The sequence below is a fragment of the Urocitellus parryii genome, chromosome 3, assembly GCF_045843805.1.
Source record: "Urocitellus parryii isolate mUroPar1 chromosome 3, mUroPar1.hap1, whole genome shotgun sequence".
In the NCBI taxonomy this organism is placed as follows: domain Eukaryota; kingdom Metazoa; phylum Chordata; class Mammalia; order Rodentia; family Sciuridae; genus Urocitellus; species Urocitellus parryii.
In genome coordinates, this window is record NC_135533.1 from 58,473,377 (window position 1) to 58,498,967 (window position 25,591).

The 25,591-nt window shown below is 38.5% G+C and overlaps 2 protein-coding genes across 2 annotated transcripts in view; one reads left to right on the plus strand and one right to left on the minus strand.

The window, feature by feature from the left end:
• The window catches only part of Lrrc17 (leucine rich repeat containing 17), a 30,401-nt gene extending 24,621 nt beyond the window's left edge, over positions 1–5,780 (minus strand). Inside the window, exon 1 of the mRNA XM_026384975.2 lies at positions 5,658–5,780. The gene's annotated coding sequence lies outside the window, so the exon portion shown is untranslated. The remainder of the gene's footprint in view (positions 1–5,657) is intronic.
• Positions 1–25,591, plus strand: part of Fbxl13 (F-box and leucine rich repeat protein 13) — a 220,125-nt gene that overhangs the window by 125,648 nt on the left and 68,886 nt on the right. Inside the window, exon 12 of the mRNA XM_026384982.1 lies at positions 5,588–5,717. Within this exon, the coding sequence (XP_026240767.1) occupies positions 5,588–5,717 (130 nt within the window). The remainder of the gene's footprint in view (positions 1–5,587; positions 5,718–25,591) is intronic.

Consider the following 25,591-nt stretch of genomic DNA (forward strand, 5'->3'; position numbering starts at 1 on the left):
AGAGTTTCTTTTTCTGTGAGAAATTAAAGACGTTTTCCAAGCTTAATTGTGTTCATTTAATTAATTTTTCCTGGAACATGGTAAACTTTTTGAACATTAAAACTTGAACTTTTTTTCTCAGCCCAAGAAGACATTTCTCTTTTTAATGCTTCTATTCATTTGTTCAAGGTTCATCTTAAGAATCCCCTTTTATTTTTATATTTATTCCTGTTCTTCGAAGCTGCCATATTTTTTCTCACAGTTTTTGTCTATATATGTAGTTCATTGCATACTGCTTTTTCTATACCAGTAATTCTTAAAGTGCATTCCAAAGACAGCAGTGTTCAGGCAAATATTTAAAACCTGGCTGGGGTGGTGGGTGGAAGGTTGTACTGATTTCTGTGGCATAAATAGTCCCACTGTGGCCAATTTTAAGCCATAACAAGATGTCATTTAATGTGAACTTAGGAGATGTTAAAGTTCAACTGGAGCTGGCACAAGCCAGCTCCAATAACATCACTGTGGGAGGCCCCCCATGAGGATCCCCAAGACCCTTACAGAAGTTCTTTAAGGTCCTCTAATCCTTTGATTTAGAATTTCATTCAGGACTTTTCTTTAGACATTCCATACTAAAGTATATAAATATAATTACGTATATGTATATATGAATCTCTGTTTCTCTACCTGAATATATATGTTAATATGTATAGGAATTATTTCTACTTTTTTAGATTTTATTCAGATTTCTTCATAAAATAGTTTAGTAACAGTACATACATAATAGTATAGAGAGAGAGAAGGAGGAAGAGAGAGAGAGATACAGACAGAAAGAATATTAAAAAAATCCACATATAAAAAACTGAATTTAGGAAGTAGATGATTTGAGAGTGGTTTATATCACATTACAAATTAAGTTCTTTTCAACTTAAAAATATTTCTCCAATCATACATTTAGATAACTTTTTTCTCTTAGGGAAATTTAAGGAGTTATGCATAACTCCTTAGGGATGTTTGTTTTACAAATAAAACTATACTTTATTGGGCAATAGATAGAAAATAAGAATTTTATTTAACTTCTAGTTCTTGCCATTAAAAGAATGTTATGCAGAATAAATGCTTCTTAATACTGATTTTTTTTTTGGTCATATGGAAAAGATATACACTGACTTATCTCTGACAAAAATATATTTTGTAATGATTTTCTATTTTTTGCTGTTTTCCATTGTTTCAAATGTGCTTGGATATACAAAAGTGTTCTTTAAACTATAAATAACCAGAGAAATGGTGGTTGTTGCTGCTGTCATTCTCTTTTCGTGCCTTTAGTACTTCTTTCCAAAGAAATCATTTGCCAGAGGAAAAATATAATTTGTTTGGCCTTTTTGGCCACACTGATTTGTCATCTTTTATTTGAATTTTTTTCCTCACTTCTTTGGAGACTTGCTTAATTTTCTGAAGTTGAAACTGAGGGCTGCCCACAGTCCATGCCCATTTCAGGAAATTTTCCCCCTCTATTATTTCCTGAATTCAACCCTTTGCAGTCATTCCTGTTGTCACAACCTAGGTGGCACTCTCAGCTCCTTATTTGGCACAGCATCCTGCTGGTCCCACCTCCTGTTTTTCTTCCCTACAATCTGCCCTACTTTGTGCCCCAAGAAGAATCATACTAGAACACTCTTCTTATTGTGTCTACAACCTTCCTTAACTATCTCTTAACATTATCCAGTCAAACGAACCTGCCTAAGTTTTCCAAGAGAAGCCCTTAACTCTGGCCCTCTGCTTGCCTTCTCTATAGCTGGAAAACCTTTCTGCTTCTCTTTGCTAATCCTTAGCGTCAAGTCATGCCATCTGCCCTAAGTGCAGTGTTTTCTCCTCTCCCTACATTCTAATAGCCACATTCATTCACTTATTCATCACATATAACTAACTACTATGTACATATGGTTGGTAGTACAGTCATTATGATCTATGTTCTCTGCACTCCCCATTCACCTTTTTTTTTTTCCTTTCACTGAGTCTGCCATGCTGACCTCTAACTCCTGGGCTCAGGTAATTCTCCCACTTCAGCCTCCCAAGTAACTGGGACTATTGGCATGGACCACCATGGTTGGCTTGATCTTTGTCCCTTAATATGCTGTAGTGGAGTGATGTCTACTTATTTTTCATATAGATGAATTGATCCTTCCTTTGGCTTGAAACTTATTGTCAGGGGTTATCATTTTTACATACAATTTCTTATTGTCAGGTATTATATAGAGTACCCATGAAAGTGGGGCAGACAGAGTAAGCCCTTGTCCTGTCTGAACAACCTCAAGTTCACCCTGTAAGAAAGAGTCCGTATCACTCTACTTAGATTTTCTGCAAAATTCTATTTCTTCAACCTGCCTCTGTGAAACTAAAGAGCCCAACACTCCACTCTAAAGAATCCACATGCAAATTATCTCTTTTACAAACTTGGTCTTGTCTTAGTGGTTTTTAAGAGAACTTTTCATTAAAATACATAATTTTACATTACTCAGGTATTAAAGGTTTAAAGACAAAACACTTCAATTTTTCATAGGAAACAAAGCCAGAAGAAAGGAGGAAAAAATAATCTCTGTAGTTTCTACAAGAATTGTAGTTTATTACATATAGTAGTAGCAGAAAAAGAAATAAATCACAAAAAGAAAACCCATCCCCCAATATTAAAAACTTAAGTTATTGAATAATTAGGAAAAGATTTAAAAAGATTGGAAACACTATGCCTCAAAACGGAGTTAGAGTTGTCAGATAGTCTCTGTGCTGGGAAAAATGTTGAACCAGACCTTACTCATGTAGGAGACATATTTCTTTGCCAAAATCCTTAATAAAAAGTATCACTATTGCATAAAATTTGCCAAGTGTGATTTCACTATTAACTGATATTTTTCCCATCTCCAGCAGCTTTAAGTATGCCACATGTAAATCCCTTGACAGCTGTATAGGGCCATTCTAGATTCCTGTACTTTGCTTGCACACTCAGGGTGGTTTTCATGAGGTTCCATTTTGAAGACAGCCATCCAAAGCCATTCAGCCTAGGAACTTATTTAGGAATTTATCTTTTTTCTAAACTGGAGATTTTCAACCTGGGGTCAGTGACCCCCCCCCAGAGGATCAGGGATGAAATTTACAGGGTCCATGTATTTTGAAGGGGGGTGGGGAATTCTCTCTTATTTTCATTAATCTCAAACTGAAATGTAGATTTAAAAAATCAGATCAGAGTAGTATTAGCAGCTCTTAGAACTTTTTTCCCCCACATAAATGTAATACAGAAGAAAGGAGGAAAAAATACACTCTTCTCATGTTATAGTTGTCACACATATTTTGAAATACCACTGACACTCATCACTACTTCACAATCATAGTAGTTATTAGAACTACCACTAGCTCTTGTTATTTAATTTATTAATAAAGAAGCACATATATTACTGTTCTACCCATTTGGTTTTAAAAATGTTTTGATAATTAGATATTTCAAAATATCTAATTATCAAAACATTTTTAATCTTATGAATTTTGCTTTTTAATCTTATGTATTTTGTTTTATGAATTAAAAAACATTATACTAAGAAAGAATCTTAGACCTCACTAGACTGCCAATGGTGTCTATAACAACAACAACAACAACAACAACAACAACAAAAAAGCCCCTTTAATTCTCATTTTTCTTACTTGTTAACTGATGACATGGATTTAAGTAAATAGAAGAATAGGCTTGGGCCAAGGTGTAGACTCAATGTGACATCCCCTAAACTGTTGAAATCATCTATAAGCACCACTCTTGTCAGATCTATGCCATTAAATGGAAGAAACAGTACAAACTCCATAAAAACTTACTATGTGGTTTTTATTTGGGGGTAGTAGTAGCAATCATAACAATGCATATATTCTCAAAGCTTCTACAATGTCCCCACTGGTTTTAATTGTCAAAATCACCCTCAAGCTACTACTATTACATTTGTGTTCTCATTTAATTGCATACTTCTAAAGGCAAAGAGAGGATGGGATTACATTCTGTGTTACTGAGGGTGAGTAAAGCTTGTGGCCCCACAGTTGGTTAGGATAAAAAAAATTAGAGATGAAATTCTTATCACTGCTTAGCAGACAGGGAAATAATCTCTTGAGAGTTCAGTTGCAGAAAGTATCAGGGCTAGGGCTGGAATCTAGTTTGGTCACATTCCACAATCTGGTATATTTTCCGTTGTGTGGCGCTGTCTACCTCACTACTCTTTTCTCCAAATCAGAGATCTGCAGGGTTGTTAGAAGTGACAAACCCCACCCCTATGTTCTTGACTTAGTTGAATCACAGGGTTGAAGGGAGAAGAAGAGAAAGTGGACTTTGGCCTCACTTTTAGTCCACTGGGGGCGGGCCCTTGGGGAGAGGGGCGAGTCTGCAGAGGGTAGCACTGTCTCAGTCTGGGCTTCCCTCTCTCCCTGGCGGAATCTCCTGTATACAACCATTCCTGGAGGAAAAAGTTATGAATCAAATAATTCTCTGTAGAATAGGAATCATTATAATATATAGATGTGTTTTTCAGATTTTAGAACTCTGATTAATAAATAGTACATACTTTTATATCTTGTTTTCCATTTGGGGGGAAGTAGATTTTATTAAATTTATTTGTAAGCTTTTAAGGGGCAGAGAGGCATTTTTCTCCCCACTTTCACATTTGCTGCTAAACTGTTGCAGATCATAAACCAAGAGCAAGTTGTTAATTCCATTACAAAAGCAGGCAGTAGTGGGAGTTCTTGCACTTCTAAAATACACAGAGTGTCCTCAAAATGTAAGCCCTTACACAGTAGTATAAGCTCATCCTAATTACTCTCCTTTTTTTCTGGAAGCTCTCATTTTGGTCAATGGGGTAATGCCATGTTTCATTTGCTTCAATTCTGTAAGATTGAGAGCCCCTGATACAGTTTTTATCTTTTTCATGGATTGCCCACTCATTTGCAAGCTGTTCTTCTTAACCTATGTTTCAGTTCTGTGTAGCAATGTCTTTTTTTTTACAATTTTTAACTGTAATAATAAAACTGTTACTTATAAAAGCATGCATACTTAAGTCTATGTCTATATTTTTCAAACCAATAACTTATCAGATCCATTTAAAGAAACTCTTATGTTCTATTTTGCCTTCTTTCCCAAATCCTCACTCTCACAGAACAGTTCAAAGTTTGTCTTTGTAGACATTTTTCATATTATTTTGTTGCTCCAAAGCTAAAAACCTAAAAACAACAATAAAGCAAACCCTCACTTTTGGTTTCAAAAACAAACTAACTTCCAAACAATATGAATGCAACCCCCCTCCCCCACATTGCCCAAAAAAGCTTTATCCCAGTTAACTTTCTTAAAAATCTAGCCAAATATTTTTTTATTCTGTTCATTTGAAAGGTAATTATGCATTATTTCCTATAAAGGTCTCCTTTAATTAACAAGAAGAGAGTGAACTATAGTTAAACTGTTGAACCATCTGCAAGGAGAAAAAATTAATCTACAGTTTTAGTTCTCTTTGTCATAGTGGCTTAAGAAAGATGTGAGAGAGCAGCTGAAATATAATTCTTTTCCTTCCTCTCTTTTCTGGCTCTGTCTTTTCAGACACTTCCACAACTTACAGAATCTTAGTTTGGCTTATTGCCGAAAGTTCACGGACAAAGGTTTACAGTACCTGAATTTAGGGAATGGATGCCACAAGCTCATCTATCTGGACCTTTCCGGCTGCACCCAGGTTTGTCTTTTAGTCTTCTCTTTCCAGCAGCAGGCAAGGACGTCCTCCGGAGCACAGGCTGCATCCAGCTCTCATGTTATACTAATGCTGTGCACGGTCCGCAGCACACTCTTCAGAGGTTTTAAATTACATGGCCACAGCTGCTTAAATTTTCCCCAGGATCGCTACTATAGGCTCTTGGCTTCCTTCCATTAGAGTGTCACATCGACAAACAGGCAAAGCTCATTGGATGATGAAACAGACCACTTCTGTGGAGATACTCTGAACACAATTCTAAGACCAGAGTCCAAATCTTGAAAACTTAAAGTTACTACTCAGATTCAAACAAAGGAAAACCTTTGGGTGAGAATTTGCACAGAATTCCTGAAAAGCTAATAAACTCCAACAGTTTTTTGTTTGTTTGTTTGGTGGGGGGTGGGTGGGTAAAATCCCACAGGGGATGCATGTGAGGAAGGAAATGTAACAATTGCAATTCTAAAAATTGCATTACATTCTTGGGTTCTAGGTGGAAAAATATTTTAAGTTTGAGGAAACAGGGTTAGGAATGTTGGGCAGAAAGTAGGGTAAAGTTGTGGAGAACAGACCATGTGCTCTGAAAATAGTTAATGCATCATTGTTAGTTTCTTCTGCTCTAATTTTGATAGATCTAAGCCATAATTTTTAAACTTATTTTCTTCCACCTCCCTGTGTGTTTTCTTGGTATTCGTATCATAGTCTGTTTCTTATTCCATTTGAACAACATAATAGCACAGGTAAGAACTAGCTGAAATATTGATGTCTACTATTATTGAGTTGTTACTATATGTCAGGCACTGGATTGAGTGCTATACAGATAAGATTTCCTCCTCATAGAATGTGGTGAAGTTTATATTTATTATTTCTACTTATAAATGGAGTGGTTGACTAAACTAAGGTTGCACAGCTGGTGAAAGCTCATGACAATGGTACAATTACAAACAACTTTGGTGGATACCAAGCAGGCAGACCATGGTTTCTTGTTTGGATATAGGGGAAAGGAGGGGATGATATTAAACTAGTTTAAGAATGTCTAGATTAATTTTCTCTAAAACTTGTCCACTGATGTGTAGCTTGCTAAGTGTCAACAGACCACACTTGACCACCAGCTTGGCTGAACTTGAGACAGTCTTCTTCCTGACCTCCTTTTTCTTAGAGCATTCCCTTTAGAAAACTTGAAATTGTAAGAACTTGAAAGTATGACATTCTTTCTCTGCCTGATTTGAGATGTAAATCTTTTTTACAAGCAAGAAGCATCTTGCTTTTAAAAAAGCAAGGACTTGGGAGCACTCCCTTTGATAGATAATCATCAAAGAAGATAGTACCCTATCTTCCAGTTTCTGTGGGAGGATAGAAGCCTAACTTTGCTGGGCACCAGTTAGCAAACACAGATGGCCTATTCATAGAGGAAAATATTTGCAAATTCAGAGATAAGGTAATGTGCTCGACAAATTCCATTAAGCAACCTCCCTTCAACCATAATTCTCTAGTGCTTTTATACTAGCTTACTCCAATGCTGAAGACCCCTCCTACAGTATAAATTGCTTCCTTATTTATCTCCATTCCCACAAGGTTATTGAAGCAGCAGCAGCAGCAGCAGCAACAACAACAACACACACACACACACACACACACACACCCTAGGCATAAATAGTTTTAGACACATAAAATTCTCAAAGGTTTCATATCTGTTATCCATTACCCAAATATGCATGCAAAACATACATCAAAACGTACATAGTTTACCTTTACATTTTGAGCCAATATTTATAGTTTTGGAGTTTCTCTCTCTCTCTCTCTCTCTCTCTCTCTCTCTCTCTCTCTCTCTCTCTCTCTTTCTCTCTCTCTCCCCTCTCTCTCTCTCTCTCTCTCTCTCTCTCTCTCTCTCTCTCTCTCTCTCTCTCTCTCTTTCACACACACACACACACACACACACACACACACACACACACAACTTTTTAAAAGGAAAAACTAGCTGCATTGGGCCTGCACCCCATGTGACAGCAACAGGCTGGAGCTGAGTCAGCCTCACCCTCGTGAGGTGGACCATGATCTCTTCAGAGTGCACCCCTCTCATCTGCTCAGCAAAATCCATGCATGCATTTATATCTATACTGTAACTGCTTAATTCATTGCCTGCCTGAATTCGTCAGTATTTAAGTTTGGTCTAAATGTGTAAAGAGGAGAATCCTTTTCCTAGTTGTGCCTTAATTTTGTATCATTGCACAAAACAATGTTAATTTCTTTCATTTACCACGTTTCCATTTTCGTTTGTTTAATTCAGTAGAAATTTCACTCATGGTGTCAAGCACTGTTTTAGGCACTGGGAATTGAGCCATATGAGCCCAATTAGACCCACTGGAAATCAGAAATGAGCTTATTATGAACCACACAGATCATAGTAATAACCAGTGCTATTGCTTCACAAAGGACCTGCGAAGCTTGTAAGTTACTGCTGCTGAGGAACTTCTCAAGCCCTGAGAGGAGGCTCCAGCACCCACCTCCCCAATTCTGAGCTCAAAGAAGGATTTTGATGATTTGCAGATTTTTAAGGCTTTCCCCTCTAAGTTAGAGGTTCTATCTTGGAAACTAAAATCTACTTTCTAAGTTTGGAGTTTTGGACTTGCAAGTCATGTGTTAATATAGCTAGCCAAGGAGAAAGGACCTAATAAGAAAATGACTTGAGAAGAGAAGCTTTGGCTGGTGTTTGTTGAGTGCCTGCTGTATGCTGGGCACAGTGATGGGTAAAACAGCATTCCTGTCCTTTAGGAGTTCAGGATTAACATAAAATATGCCAAGGATGAAACTTCAATATAGTCATTGCTGCCCTGAAAAAGGAAAAAAATTATTTATACAATATTGTGAAAGAATTGTAACCAGACTTGTTGGAAAAAATAATAGATGATGGAGAGCTGCAAGGAAAAGTGAAAATCAATGACATATGTTTTAGAAATATTCTTCACTCTTTGGGAACTATGAACACTCCAGGTACATGAAGCAATGTCACTGATTCCTAACGAATGCCAGCACTTTTGCATTCACCTGCATACTGTCGTCCTTTGTGAGGTTGAGATGGACTTCTCTTCACTTTCTTTTGCTTCTAAAACTCTCCCCTGTACTTGACCTCAAAGCAGGGGAAGGCCCCTTTGTCATTAATCCTGGCAAACTTCTAGTCTTACACTTGTCACCTTGAATTGTCTTTTCTTTCAGAGCTGGAGTACTCAGAAAGAAATTTTCTTTTTTTTTTTTAAATTAATTAATTAATTAATTTATTTTTTTATTGTTGGTCGTTCAAAACATTACATAGTTCTTAATACATCATATTTCACAGTTTGATTCAAGTGGGTTATGAACTCCCAATTTTACCCCGTATACAGATTGCTGTATCACATCAGTTACCCTTCCATTGATTGACATATTGCCTTTCTAGTGTCTGATGTATTCTGCTGTCTGTCCTATTCTCTACTATCCCCCCTCCCCTCCCCTCCCCTCCCCTTTTCTCTCTCTACCCCTTCTACTGTAAATCATTTCTTCCATTTGTATTATCTTGTCTTACCCCTCCTTTCCTCTTATATGTCATTTTGTATAACCCTGAGGATCGCCTTCCATTTCCATGCGATTTCCCTTCTCACTCCCTTTCCCTCCCACCTCTCATCCCTGTTTAATGTAAATCTTCTTCTCAAGCTCTTCGTCCCTACCCTGTCCTTGTTTACTCCCCTTATATCAAAGGAGTCATTTGGTATTTGTTTTTTAAAGATTGACTAGCTTCACTTAGCATAATCTGCTCTAATGCCATCCATTTCCCTCCAAATTCCATGATTTTGTCATTTTTTAATGCAGAGTAATACTCCATTGTGTATAAATGCCACATTTTTTTATCCATTCATCTATTGAAGGGCATCTAGGCTGATTCCACAATCTTGCTATCGTGAATTGTGCTGCTATGAACATCGATGTAGCAGTGTCCCTGTAGCATGCTCTTATTAGGTCTTTAGGGAATAGACCGAGAAGGGGGATAGCTGGGTCAAATGGTGGTTCCATTCCCAGCTTTCCAAGAAATCTCCATACTGCTTTCCAAATTGGCTGCACCAATTTGCAGTCCCACCAGCAATGAACAAGAGTGCCCTTTTCCCCGCATCCTCTCCAGCACTTACTGTTGTTTGACTTCCTAATGGCTGCCAATCTTACTGGAGTGAGATGGTATCTTAGGGTAGTTTTGATTTGCATTTCTCTGACTGCTAGAGATGGTGAGCATTTTTTCATGTACTTATTGATTGATTGTATGTCCTCCTCTGAGAAGTGTCTGTTCAGGTCCTTGGCCCATTTATTGATTGGGTTATTTGTTATCTTATTGTCTAATTTTTTGAGTTCTTTGTATATTCTGGTTATTAGGGCTCTATCTGAAGTGTGTGGAGTAAAGATTTGTTCCCAGGGTGTAGGCTCCCTGTTTATCTCTCTTATTGTTTCTTTTGCTGAGAAAAAACTTTTTAGTTTGAGTAAGTCCCATTTGTTGATTCTAGTTGTTAACTCTTGCGCTATGGGTGTCCTATTGAGGAATTTGGAGCCCGATCCCACAGCATGTAGATCATAACCAACTTTTTCTTCTATCAGATGCCGTGTCTCTGATTTAATATCAAGCTCCTTGATCCATTTTGAGTTAACTTTTGTGCATGGCGAGAGATAGGGATTCAGATTCATTTTGTTGCATATGGATTTCCACTTTTCCCAGCACCATTTGTTGAAGATGCTATCCTTCCTCCATTGCATGCTTTTAGCCCCTTTATCAAATATAAGATAGTTGTAGTTTTGTGGATTGGTTACTGTGTCCTCTATTCTGTACCATTGGTCCACTTGCCTATTTTGGTACCAGTACCATGCTGTTTTTGTTACTATTGCTCTGTAGTATAGTTTGAAGTCTGGTATCGCTATACCGCCTGATTCACACTTCCTGCTTAGCATTGTTTTTGCTATTCTGGGTCTTTTATTATTCCATATGAATTTCATGATTCTTTTATCTATTTCTACAAGAAATGCTGTTGGGATTTTGATTGGCATTGCATTGAACTTATAGAGAACTTTTGGTAATATGGCCATTTTGATGATGTTAGTTCTGCCTATCCATGAGCAGGGTATATTTTTCCATCTTCTAAGGTCTTCTTCTATATCTTTCTTTAGGGTTCTGTAATTTTCATTGTATAAATCTTTCACCTCTTTTGTTAGGTTGATTCCCAAGTATTTTATTTTTGGGGGGGATATTGTGAATGGAGTAGTTGTCCTCATTTCCGTTTCAGAGGATTTGTCGCTGATATACAGGAATGCCTTTGATTTATGCATGTTGATGTTATATCCTGCCACTTTGTTGAATTCATTTATTAGCTCTAATAGCTTCTTCGTAGACCCTTTTGGGTCTTCTAGGTATAGAATCATGTCGGCTGCAAATAGTGATAATTTAAGTTCTTCTTTTCCTATTTTTATGCCTTTAATTTCTTTCGTCTGTCTAATTGCTCTGGCCAGTGTTTCGAGGACTATGTTGAACAGAAGTGGTGAGAGAGGGCATCCCTGTCTTGTACCAGATCTTAGAGGGAATGCCTTCAATTTTTCTCCATTCAGAATGATGCTGGCCTGTGGCTTATCATAGATTGCTTTTACAATGTTGAGGTATGATCCAGTTATCCCTAATTTTTCTAGAGTTTTGAACATAAAGGGATGCTGTACTTTGTCGAATGCTTTTTCTGCATCTATCGAGATGATCATATGGTTCTTATTTTTAAGTCTATTGATGTGGTGGATAACATTTATTGATTTCCGTATATTGAACCAGCCTTGCATCCCAGGGATGAATCCTACTTGATCATGGTGTATAATTTTTTTGATATGTATTTGAATCCGATTCGCCAGAATTTTATTGAGGATTTTTGCGTCAAGGTTCATTAGAGATATTGGTCTGTAGTTTTCTTTCTTTGAAGTGTCTTTGTCTGGTTTCGGAATCAGGGTGATGTTGGCCTCGTAGAATGAATTTGGAAGTTCTCCCTCTTTTTCTATTTCCTGAAATAGCTTGAAAAGTATTGGTGTTAGTTCCTCTTTAAAGGTTTTGTAAAACTCTGCTGTATACCCATCCGGTCCTGGGCTTTTCTTAGTTGGTAATCTTTTGATGGTTTCTTCTATTTCCTCTATTGTTATTGGTCTGTTTAGGTTGTCTATATCCTCCTGACTCAATCTGGGCAGATCATAAGACTTAAGGAATTTATCTATGCCTTCACTATCTTCTATTTTATTGGAGTATAAGGATTCAAAATAATTTCTGATTATCTTCTGTATTTCTGAAGTGTCTGTTGTGATATTGCCTTTTTCATCCCGTATGCTAGTAATTTGGGTTCTCTCTCTTCTTCTCTTCGTTAGCATGGCTAAGGGTCTGTCAATTTTATTTATTTTTTCAAAGAACCAACTTTTAGTTTTGTCAATTTTTTCAATTGTTTCTTTTGTTTCAATTTCATTAATTTCAGCTCTGATTTTAATTATTTCTTGCCTTCTACTTCTTTTGCTGTTGTTTTGCTCTTCTTTTTCTAGGCTTTTGAGATGAAGTATGAGATCATTTATTTGTTGGTTTTTTCTTTTTTGAGGAATGAACTCCAAGCAATGAATTTTCCTCTTAGAACTGCTTTCAATGTGTCCCATAGATTCCGATATGTTGTGTCTGTGTTTTCATTTAACTCTAGGAAGTTTTTAATTTCCTCCTTGATGTCTTCTAAAACCCATTGATCATTCAGCAACCTATTGTTCATTCTCCAAGTGATGCTTGATTTTTCCTTCCTTCTTTTATCATTGATTTTCAGTTTCATTCCATTGTGATCAGATAAGATGCATGGTATTATGTCTACCCCTTTATATTGTCTAAGAGTTGCCCTGTGACATAATATATGGTCTATTTTTGAGAAGGTTCCATGTGCTGCTGAGAAAAAAGTGTAACTACTTGATGTTGGGTGGTATAGTCTATATATGTCAATTAAGTCTAGGTTGTTAATTGTGTTATTGAGTTCTATAGTTTCCTTATTTAACTTTTGTTTGGAAGATCTGTCCAGTGGTGAGAGAGGTGTGTTGAAGTCTCCCATGATTATTGTATGGTGGTCTATTAGACTCTTGAACTTGAGAAGAGTTTGCTTGATGAACACAGCTGCACCATTATTTGGTGCATAAATATTGATAATTGTTATGTCTTGTTGGTGTATGGTTCCCTTGAGCAGTATGAAGTGTCCTTCTTTATCCCTTTTGATTAACTTTGGCTTGAAATCTATTTTATTAGATATGAGTATGGACACTCCTGCTTGTTTCTGCAGTCCATATGAGTGGTATGATTTTTCCCAACCTTTCACCTTCAGTCTATGAATATCTTTTCCTATCAGATACGTCTCCTGTAGACAGCATATTGTTGGGTCTTGTTTTGTGATCCATTCTACTAGCCTGTGTCTCTTGATTGGTGAGTTTAAGCCATTAACATTTAGGGTTATTATTGAGATATGGTTTGTTCTTCTAGCCATATTTGTTTATTGATGTTACTAAACCTGATTTGTTATCCTCTTTGACTACTTTCCCCCCTTTACTGTCCTACCTCCCATTGTTGGTTTTCAATGTTATTTTCCATTTCCTCTTCCTGTAATGTTTTGCCAAGGATTTTTTGAAGAGATGGTTTTCTAGCTGCAAATTCTTTTAACTTTTGTTTATTGTGGAAGGTTTTAATTTCATCTTCTATCCTGAAGCTTAATTTCGCCGGATACACGATTCTTGGTTGGAACCCATTTTCTTTCAGTTTTTGAAATATGTTATTCCAGGATCTTCTAGCTTTCAGAGTCTGTGGTGAGAGATCAGCTGTTATCCTGATTGGTTTACCCCTAAATATAATCTGCTTTCTTTCTCTTGCAGCTTTTAAAATTCTCTCCTTATTCTGTATGTTGGACATCTTCATTATAATGTGTCTAGGTGTGGATCTCTTATGATTTTGCACATTCGGCGTCCTGTAGGCTTCTAGGATTTGGGATTCTGTCTCATTCTTCAATTCTGGGAAGTTTTCTCGTATTATTTCACTGAATAGACTGTTTATTCCTTTGGTATGGAGCTCTGTGCCTTCCTGTATCCCAATGACTCTTAAATTTGGTCTTTTGATATTGTCCCATAATTCTTGGATGTTCTGCTCATGGTTTCTAAGCAGACTTGCTGAGCTGTCTATGTTCTTTTCCAGTTGAAATACTTTGTCTTCATTGTCTGATGTTCTCTCTTCTAAGTGATCTACTCTGCTGGTAGTATTCTCAATTGAGTTTTTAAGTTGGTTTATTGTTTCCTGCATTTCTAGTATTTCTATTTGTTTGTTTTTTATTACCTCTATCTCCCTGTGAAATTGATCTTTTACTTCCTGGATTTGTTTGTCAATGTGATCTTTCATTGTCTGATTTTGCTGTCTCATGTCTTCCTTGAGACTCCAGATCATCTGAAGCATATATATCCTCAACTCTTTATCTGACATTCCATCTGTTGCAGCTATTACCTCTTCTAAAGTTGAGTTGACCTGCATTGCTTGTGGTCCTTTCTTTCCTTGTCTTTTCATACTGCTTGCGTTTCTTTCTGCTTGGTGCAACTGTTGTGTTTTTGAAATTTACCCCCTATTTATTTATATTGCTCTTGTATAGTTGGGAAGCCTCCCTTGCAGGGCGGGTAGTGGCTGTGCTCCTCCTCTAATTAGGGTGATCTGTCTACCACGCTGATCGGTCGCAGGTCTGCCCCCCCTGCGGGCACGGGTGGCGGCTCTGGTCTGCCCCCACTCCAATTGTGGTAACGTAACTACCACGCCCTGGGGTCGTTGGTCCTGATCTGGATGTGGGTGGCGGCTCTGCTGGGTCCCCACTCCAATTGGTGTGACGTGTCTACCACGCTGGCAGGCCTCTAGGCTGGTGGGTCGCAGTTCTGCACAGCCCCCACTCCCAATGGGGGTACCTGACTACCTCTCCAACGGGTCGCTGAGCCCCCTCCGGACCCGGGCGGCGACCCTGCTCCACCCCCACTCCAACCAGTGTGACGCAACTGCCTCGGTGTTACGTGTCCACCACGCTGGCAAGGTACCTGGCCTGTCTTGCCAGTGAGCCGCAGGTCTGCCTGCCCTGCTTGCTCAGATGGCAGCTCCGCACAGCCCCTACTCCAAATGAGGTTACTTGTCTACTGCGCTGCGGGGTCGCTGGTCCTATTCTAGGCGTGGGCGGCTACTCTCTTCAGCCCCAGCTGCATTTGGTGTGTCATGATACCACGCCCGCGGGTTGCTTGGCCTGCTCTGGGCGCAGGTGGAAGCTCCACTCTGCCCCACAGCACCCAGCAGGAGCCTGACTGAGAAGCAGTCACCGCTGGTTCCTTAGCCTTGGGCCGAAGCATCTTCGGTAGCCAGAACCCCGCCTCTCGGATCCCGATACACTCTCCGCTGGGAGCTGGCTCCAGCGAGCGACCCCCACGGGTTCCCCAGCCCCAGGCCAAAACTGTTCCGTGAGTCAGAACCCAGTCGCCCCAAGCTCAGCGCACGCTCCACTTGGAGCTGGCCTCCACCGGCAGTCTCCGCAGTTTCCTCAGACCTGGGCCAGGTTAGCCCCGGGAACCAGAATCCAGCTGCTCAGTGCCCGGCGCACGCCTTGCCAGGCACGAGCCTCTAGGAGTATTCTCCACAAGATCCCCAGTCCCGAGCCTGAGCAAGAAATCTGTCTGCTAGACGCAGGCAAATACCAGCCTGAAATCACCTCTTCTGTAGCTGAATGAGCTGAGATCAGTAGAACATGGGGATGATTACATCATATCTCCGAAATGGCGGCTGCTGTCCTCCTCTGTGGTCCGACCGGTGTCTGGAACCAAACTGGCCCGCTTCTCTCCTCTGTCTCAAAGCCGGAACTCAGCGCTCAGCGCTGCCAATGTGCCACTGGCAGGAGCCCCCCTAATCCGTATCGCTGCTCCCCCGCGCGCGCCACAGGCTCCAGCCGCGGGGCGATTACCTAGCAGGCTATGCGACCCTCCGTGCGGAGAAATGGAGCTCCCACAGTCGAACTTCACAGGATGGAAATCTGTCCACTAGATTCTGGAGCACCTCAATTTCACTGGAAATTCCCAACAAGATAGCCTTCAGGCGATTCACATCGTCTTTCTCCCGCTCAATGACACTGTGCACTGGGGTGATGCACTCCCTTCGCCGCCATCTTCCCTCCCTCGACTTCTTATTCAAAAGAAATTTTCTTTATAGTGTTTTTTTCAGAAGAAGGAGGAAAATGAGATTTATTTTATTTAAAAAACTGATTTTAAAAAAATAAATTAGTTGAACAAATTTAATTCATTTCCTTTTATATTTACCATTCCTTCAGTATTTTAGTTATAAAATACTAGGTTAAGCCAAAAAAAAGTTTTAATAACATATTTAAACACAACTTGGAAAGCACTTTTAGAGACACAAATGATTTTATCATATAAAGAAAGTACCCTGTCCCTGTGCTCCTTAGTTATCTATGGCCTGGGAGACATTTGGCAACAGTGAGTTCATTGATTTTGATCTCTACTTGAAGGAATGACATGTGGTCTGACTCATGGTAGAAATTTGTCAGATGTTTATTGGATACTTCATGTATAGTTCAATAAGTGAAACTAATGATCATTGTTTGAGATGATATTTTCCTTCTCACATCATACTTTGCTTCAGGGTGCCACTCCTCTCCCATCCCATATGGTTCTGGGGGGCTGTCATTCATAGCACACTCAGAGCAGAACAGCAGGGTAATCCAGAGCACAGGTTCTGGGTACTTGCATGTTAATCCTAAAATTGATATTTATTAATTATGGAAACGATGCAGTATATCCCACTGTGTACCTAAGTTTCCTTATCTATGAATGGAAAAATATTAATACCTACTTCATAAATGTGTTATGGTAATGGAATGATTTGATACAGTGAAGATGCTTAGAACAGTGACTGGTACATACTAAGTACTTAGTCACCTTAGCTGCTATTATTAGATTTCTGGTATAATTTTTTTTTTCATGGCTACTGGTCATTTGGTCCAGGCCTCGCTGATCATAAATTGTATTCCCAATGGCTGGAATTTGTCCAGGGAGATTATGTGACCCTAGCAGAGCCATTTAGAATTTTCCAGGTACTTAAAATTGGGGGAATAGATTCTGTGCTGCCTGAGGTTACAGAGCCTGGAGCATGTAAGTTGAAGCTGCTTTGTGGTTCTCTTCCTCAGCAACACGGGAGACCAATTTTGTCTGTAGTGGAAGAGAATGAAGCCATCACCAAAAAGCCAATTTTTGAGGGGGAGATGATGTGTTTGAGGAAAGGTAACAGGTTGTTTAACTGACCTTTTGTTGGAGGCTCCTTTTTAAAAAAATTTTTTTCTTAGTTGTAGTTGGACACAATACCTTTGTTTATTTGTTTATTTATTTTTATGTGGTTCTGAGGATTATAACCCGGCACCTTGCACAACCTCAGTCCCTGGGGGCTCCTTTTTTTCCTCTTCTACTTAGTCTAGCTTATGTTGGGTTCCCATTACTGCAACTAGAAGAAATGGGTACAGCTCTGGCAAGGGTTTCGATCTTATTTTGCTCTCAGTTGGTGTTAAAAAGAATATTTCTGGGGTTCAGGTTGTGACTCAGTGGTAGAACGCCTGCCTCACATATATGAGGCACTGGGTTCCATCCTTAGTGCCACATAAAATAAATAAATAAATAAATAAAGTTTAAAAAACCAGTATAGATTCAAAAAAAAAGAAGAAGAATATTTCCGGTTGGGCTTTATGGATCGCCTTGTTCAGGATTAAAACTAGTGTTTAAAAGAGAAAGTCGTGAAGGTTTCTCATGGCTTTGCCCATACTCATATTCTATGACCTAAACAAATTTGTTGTTTTGAACATGTTTGTGACTGGCCACAAAGCAGTCCTTATCACTTCAGAGACTGATTAAATCTGTTTTCTGTTTTTCTGGTGGTTGGGACCTAATAAACAAAGAAACTTCTCTAATGAATTTTTTAAGTGAGTTTTGCCATACTAAGTTTTCCCAAAATATAACATATAGACAGAAAAATGCACAAAGTACTATGAGCATTCATGTACATGTGTTTTGGTGAACACAGCACATATTTTTGTTGTGCGTACACAGAGACTTCAAATGACTGAATGGTCAGGTGTGTGTATGTTCAGCTCTGGTTGATATTGTTAGTTTTCCAAAGTGGTTGTACCAATCCTAGTGACATTTTAATGTTTTAGAAAATAATAGAGATGTGATTTCTGCAGGAAGGTTGATGCTGCAGCTCCTCATGCTTATTCCCCATATCTATCCACATCATTTATTTTCACAGCAACACTATTATTAAAGCGTTTTACAAGAGGGGTAGGAGAACAATTTTCAAACCCAGCCAGAGTGGGTTTCTGTGCTGAGCACTCTTTCTTTCTCAGAATCTAGCAGTAAGAATTGATATCATCTTATATTCTCTTTCACAATAAGTAGTTTCATTACATTTCCCTTTTCAAATATTCTTATAAGACTGCCAAAACCCAATAAGGAACTCATATTGGTGACTATTTTCAAAAAAAGATAAGTTTAAGTCTTTTATGTTTCACTGAGCATAGTGACACGAGCCTATAATCCCAGTGACTCAAGAGGCTGAGGTAGGAAGATTGTAAGTTTGAAGCCAGCCTAAATAACTTAGTGAGACTCTAAACAACTCAATGATACTGTGTCTAAAATAAAAAGTAAAAAGGACTGGGGATTTACTCAGTGGTAAAATGCCCCTAGGTTAAATCCCTAATACTATAAATAGTAAATAAAATAAAAATTTTGTGATTCTTCTGCAGTGTTGTACAGTGGAGAAAAAAATATTCAAGAGAAGAAGTATGACTAGGGATTTCTATTTTATTTCATATTGGATTTATTTTGTTAATTTTAGAATTTAGGTACCAAGAACACATTTACTCGTATTTCTCAGTTCAGGCAACTTTCATCATCTGCAGGGTGCTGCTCTTGTTTTACTTATTGCCTTCTTTTCCCCTCCCCCCACCCAGGCCACTCCTCTGATTTGTTTTATGTATTTCCTAAAATCTCTGTGTATTCTAATATTCTTATACTGTTGTTCTCTGTGTTAGCATTTTAAGTCTCATAAATTATGTTATGCCAAAGTTCTTGTTTCTTACTTCTGACAATATTACTGAAATTACTTGATTAAGTCATCTCCTCTTCTTTCCAACCTCAAAATCATGGACAGTCCTAGGGTTCAGTACTTGGTTCACTTTCCTTTTCAGGGTACATCTGCTTCTCTGAGAATTTCATCCTATCTTGTATCTTTTTATCACTTACAAAAATAAGCATATATATATGTGTGTGTGTGTGTAAATGTATATATATACACATGAACACATAAAATCATATACACATATACACTTATATATTTGCATACATATTTATGCCCATATGCATATCTACACACATATTTCTGTATAATTTATGTATATAGAAGTTTATTGTATACTATATAATCTCATATATATGAAAGAAGTCCAACCCAAACTTCTTTCTCAAATTCTGGACTCATACCTTAAAAAAAAAAAAAGTCTAAAAATAACTCCTTGCTCCACCACAGTCTTTCCCATTTTAGTTAATGGTAGCTGCATCTTTATAGTTGCTTAAAAATAAAATTTTTGTCATCTGTTATATATTGAATTGTGTGTTCCCCCAAAATTTATATGTTGATATCCTAACCACCAGTACCTCAAACACAGGTCACACAGATGCAATTAGTTAGGATGAAGTCATCAAGTGTGGGCCCATAATCCAATATGATTAGATGTCCTTATAAAAAATAAAAATCAGACAGAGACTCAAGCATCCAGCGAGAACATTGTGAACATGAGGACAGTCACCAAGAAGAGAGGCCTAGGAACAAATCCTTTCCTCAGAGCTCTCAGAAGGAGTCAAATCTATGGACACCTTGATCCCAAATATCAAGCCTCCAAAACTATGAGAGAATGAATTTCTGTTGTTTAAACCCTCCAGTTTGTGGTATTTTCTTATAGAAAATGTCACCCTTTAATCACTTCCCCAACCCCAATTCCTTTCCTTCCAACATCCATTCTGTTAGAAAGTCCAGTTGACTCTTTTTTTTTAATATTTATTTTTTAGTTGTAGTTGGACACAGTACCTTTATTTTATTATGTATTTTTATGTGGTGCTGAGGATTGAACCCAGGACCTCACACATGTTAGGTGAGTGCTCTATTGCTGAGCCACAACCCCAGCCCTCCAGTTGACTCTTCCAGCAAAATCCATCCAGGATCTGACCACCTCTCAGTGTCTCCACAGCCACCACTCCAGTCCAGGTGGCCCTGTAGAAGTGTGCTCTCATCACAGTATGTAGAATTATCATTTGAAACCCACGTCAATGTCCTTCCTCTGCTCAAATACCTGGCAAGGCTTCCTGTTGACTCAATAAAAGAAAAGACTTGGAAGGACCTAGAAGGCCCCTTGTAATCTGCCTTGTCCTCTAGTTGCCTCTCTGACATCATTTCTCTGACTCTCCTTCTTGCCAACTTTATTCCAGCCACATTGGCTGTCTTACTGTTCTTTAAAAAAAAGTGGGGGGCAAGCTCCCACCTTAAGAGTTTTTTAGTGGCTGTTCTCCCTGCCTGGAATGTTCTTTCTGCAGATATCTGTATGGTTAACTTCCTCTAAGTCTTTTCTCAACTGTTCCCATGAATAACTGAATAAATGGATAAAAAGGCACAGTTAAAATGCTCCAAAGAGATCCACATTAGTTCATTTCAGAGCTTTCTAAAATAAGTTCATGTTTCTCTCAAAACCTCAAAATGGAAAATGTGGGTAGAATTAAGAGTTTTACTGGAGAGAACAAATCTATTCTATTGTACATGAGAAAGTGCCATTTGGGAGGGTAGTGATTCCTGGTTCTTGCTCCCCACTAACCTCTGCTCTGTTTGTGTAACTCCAGGGAGTCTCCTGTTGCCATTAACTTGGAGTAGCTACTTTCTCTACAGATTCATGTGCATAACACAGAGTTATGGTACTGTGCAGGAAGCTGGGCATGGAATAACTACAGACATGCTGGGAAGGACAGCTGTGTCCAAGCCAAATTCAGACTGAAACCCAAATGCTCAGAAAGCTACAATTCTGAACATGGAATGGGAGAAGGAGCCAGATGAAGAGTAGGGAATTTGGACCAATGTTCAGGTTTGCACATGTAGCTTCTGAATAATTAAAGGGACAGTAGGGAGAGCTTTCTGTGAGTTTTCTGCCTTTGAGCCCCCCACCCTTTCTTCATTTGCAGTCTCAATTGTTTCACTAGGTTCTTTTGCCCTCTGCCTAGACATCTCCATACCATCCCTCTCTCCTATTCACTATGCTAACTTGAAATTATCCTTTGAGATTCTGCTCAATCATAACCTTCCCGTCTGGGTTATGACCTGTGCATCCTTTGACTATTGCACCTTTCATAAGCAGTCTCTATGTATTCAGTGGTCTGCTGCCCTCCCCAGTGTGAGTGCCTTGCTGGCAGGAATGATACCTATACTGCATATAAGTATCCTTAGCACATAATATTATTCATGTCAAGATAGGACTGTGATCAGTGTTTGATGAATCAATGAGTGAATGAGACTGCAGAGAATTTCAGGGCATGGCTAGCCAGGTGCTTCATATGGAAGCACAGGAGACTTGTTTGGTATCTTAGAAGTTGCCCACCTATTCTGGAGTAGGGTGTGATGATCTCTTCTTATAAAGGGTTGAGTATAACATTTCTTCAAACTTGAAGAAGAAAAGAGCCTAGGAAACTATGGAATACAAAGTGAAAGTATTTTTCATCAGTTATATTTCAGTTGCTACACAAAAATAAACAACAATGAAAACAGACTGCATCTCAGAAATGTTCAAATGATTCTAATACTCAGATGCAATAGTAATGGTTTATCAGTTACACTGTTAAATCTCTCTGGGACCCATGAAACTTAAAGAAAGGTTGTGCAAACTGCAAACTGAAAGATTCCAAGGTCATTCTAGGCTACATGAATTCCAATCTTCCCTTTCACAGAGGCCGAGCTCATGGAAGGTCTTATTTGTTCACCCCTGGGGTTTGTGGTAGAGGTGGGAGAAAGCCACACAGGCATGTCCAGGGACAAGTATACTAGCCAAATTGAAGAAAGATTGCATTAGCAAAGCTAGACTGGGAAGGGATTTCCCTTTCTCTCTCTCTCTCTCTCTCTCTCTCTCTCTCTCTCTCTCTCTCTCTCTCTCCTTTCTTTCTTCCTCCCTCCTTCTCTCCCTTTTTCTTTCTTTTCATGCATCAGAAGGCAGTGGGATGGTGAAAAGAGCCCAAACTGAATTCAGGAGACCTGGAATCTGGTCATCCTACTGTGCCACCGACCAGTTGTGTAACCTTGGACAGTTACTTGTTTTTTTCTGCCTCAGTTCCCTCATCTGTAGCATGGCTAGGCTGGGCTAGATGATCTCTGAGCCTTTTTTTTTCAACTGTAGGATTTTGGTTTTCTATATGGTGACCAACCATAACCACAGAAGGAGCAAGATTGGGAGAAAAGAATAATGGATTTTATTTGTCAAGGCTGAATTTTGAGTTCTTGTGATATATCTGAGTGTAAATGACAAGAATTACTTGAAAGTAGAAGTCTGGTGCTTGGAATGGAGCTGGGAGTAGAGGTATAGATTTAGGAGTTTATCAATAAAGGTTAATTCTATAAAATAATAAAAGATACTTGATCAGCTAAACTAGTTTTGAATGAGCAGATTATGTATCAAAATGAATTTGTAACATTTAAATTCAAAGTCATAATGCACTTATATTTGATTGATCTCATTTTCCTATATTCTAGGGAATAATAAAGGGCAGGATATTAATATTTGCTGAATCCATAGTGTAAATACTCTCACCATGGCCTGTTTGAAGTCACCATCTAGAGATCACTGAACAGAGAGTTGCAGGGAGCTGAGTAGCAGCACCATTATATAATATTTTCACCATGGAGATATGATAGACATAAATATTCTCAAAAGCACAGATAATGGTAATGTGGCAAAATAAGAGTGATGAGTTTGAGTATGCATTACCTTTGTTTTTAATACAACTTACATAATTTTAAGTTTATATGGTTTAATTTTTAAAGGGCTGTGTTTCACAGCTGACTTATGCAGTTCCTGAAAATTAAACAATCAAAAATTTTAACATTCAAATTTAACTTATACTCACAAGTAGCATGAGCTAAAATAGGGGAGTAACTTGCTTAAAATCACACAGAAAATGTCTAGCCAAGGTTAGAACCTCCATCCATCTAATACTAAAGACCAGACAGTTAACCACTAGACTATCATTTGAAGTGCTATATTGCATATCATGAAAAAAATATTCATTTTGGGTTTGAAAAATACCATGTAGTCTTAAGTGTCATTTAATAAGGAGTTCTAGTGGAAAATCAGTAAGAAAAAAATCACAGTGCCATTTCTGCTATTTTGGCTCAGTTCTTGTACCTCATTTTCCCTGTTAAAGGGATGCTTTAACATAGTCCTTTGTGAACCACACTTCAACTTGTGCTGAAAAAACTTGTAGAATCTATGAAAACTTTTTGATCCATCTTGTAAATAAGATGTATGAATTTAAATGGTTTTTATAATTAGTTTGAACATAACTCTATACTGAATCTCACCATCATGTGTATCCATTAAGACACTAATTTGAAAAAAAAAACTGTAATAGTGGAAAGATCAATAGAGTAGAGGAAACGGAACAGGGGGATGGAGAAGGGTAGAGAAAGGAGAAGTACCAGGGACTGAATTAGAGCACACTATATTCCATGCTCTTATGATTATGTCAAAATGAATCCTAATATTATGTATAACTAAAAAAAATCAATAAAAATCAAGTTAAAAAAATAAAAATAAAGAAACAAACACCTATTGTTTAACATCCCGAGCTTAATATAATCTCTTTGTAGTCAAGTTATATAAAGATTTTTATTGTATTAAGTAGCAAAATTGAAACATCTGGCATCAATTTTTAGATCTTGAAGAATCAGATGACAAAATGATGAGTCTCAGAAGAGTAAGATCATGTTTCCCACTCCTGAAAAAAAGATTTGAAAAAAATGTTTCATGTTTTCTGAAAACCATACTTACTTAAATGTCTTCTCTGTTCCCTATCTTGGGAAGTGACTTACACATAGAATTTCATGAATTGTTCTCAAAACTCTGTTTTGGTCTTTGGACCTGGTGAAGCATGTGGTAGCTGTAAAGCCACCATCCAGTCTGCTACTCTAGTCAAACCTGCTACTCTAGCTTTGTGGCTCATTGTGTTGCAAGAAGGAAGTATAACAGGGTTGTGATTCAAATTTTAAAGAAATGAAGCTTCATTATAATCCACGGGAAGCTCTGAGCCATTTGGCCACTGGTGAGGAAAAGAACAAGATAGTGTGTCCTAGACAAGAATGGCAAAAGTTCAGGATGGTCCAGCCTGCTTCTGGCAGGTTGCAGCTCTGAGTCATTGTGCACACAAGCATTGGCCAGCACACTCGCCTTCCTGGCATCTGCAGGCTTCACTCATGTTGTGTTCTAGCTCCTCACTCACATCAGAAAATGAAACTTTTTCTACGTTTGATTGTATGATGTTTTTAGATAAATATGTTAGTTTTTAACAACTGGCTGTATCAACCACCATTCTCTTTAGAACTACTAATTCTAATTTACATTCTACAAACAATTTGTTCAACAACCACTTGGTCTATTTGCAAAGCATCCTTGCACCATCCTCTGCATCAGGCACTGTGTTTACTATAAAGGATACAATGATGCTAAGATGCTGTCCATGTTTCTCCCCAGGGATATTGAACATGTGCATAGTTAACCATATCATCCTATTGGAGTTGGTCAGGGAGGGCTACTGAGTAGAAAGGCATTAGTGAACAGATACAATTTTAGACTGTAGAAGTAGGAGCAGTCAGGAGGAATGTATAGACCTGGAAACTATAGGATTGTTCAAAGAGAATTGGCAGAACCTCAAGAGGACAATCACCAAGCCTTCTAATATTTCAGAGCTTGTCAACCCCTCTTAGCACAGACAGTATGGGAAATATTGCTATTGAAGATGCTTGGGGTGCATTTGAATGCAATAAAACAGAATGTTTCATAGTGTTTTGGAGGAAAGCTTTTCTTTCCAGTAATTCATTCTATTTGCTAAGCCAGGCTCAAGGTCACTAAGAGGTCATGAAGGATATATGGATATGACTAAAGTCATTACATTACCCATTAGTCATTGGATACAGTGCTGTTAGAATGAGAGAAACAGGTGGAAATGGTAAAGGAACGAAGCTCGGGCCATGTCTACCTAAGATGAATATTTCTTGCTGTCATAGAGGGTCTGGCCCCGTGTATATACATCTTTTCTGTGTTGCCAAACTGACTGATTCAGAGATACTCTTTGTAAAACAGAAATGGAAAGAAGAAGGTTGATGAAATGTCATCATCCGTGTTGTAAATCCTTTCCTCCTTCTTGCCACCTTAGAGTGGCAGAGAGATGTGAGCTGGACCTTGGTGCTCAGCAATTTGGTCTTCATTTCTTGGGGTTCACACAAAACTCATTTCCTTCACAGACAACTCTGTCACGTCATGCTGAAGGTTTGAGACCCATTCAGAGGCTTCTGGAGAGAATTTTCATGGAATCACCTAAGCTCTTTTGCCCCTATTAGGAACAGTAGCTATCTGGTGGGCCTAGAGATTGGAACACCACTGGCAAAGCTAGTTTCCCCCACTTTCCAACCAGTGAGGGCTTAATCAGAAAAGGGCCAGGTG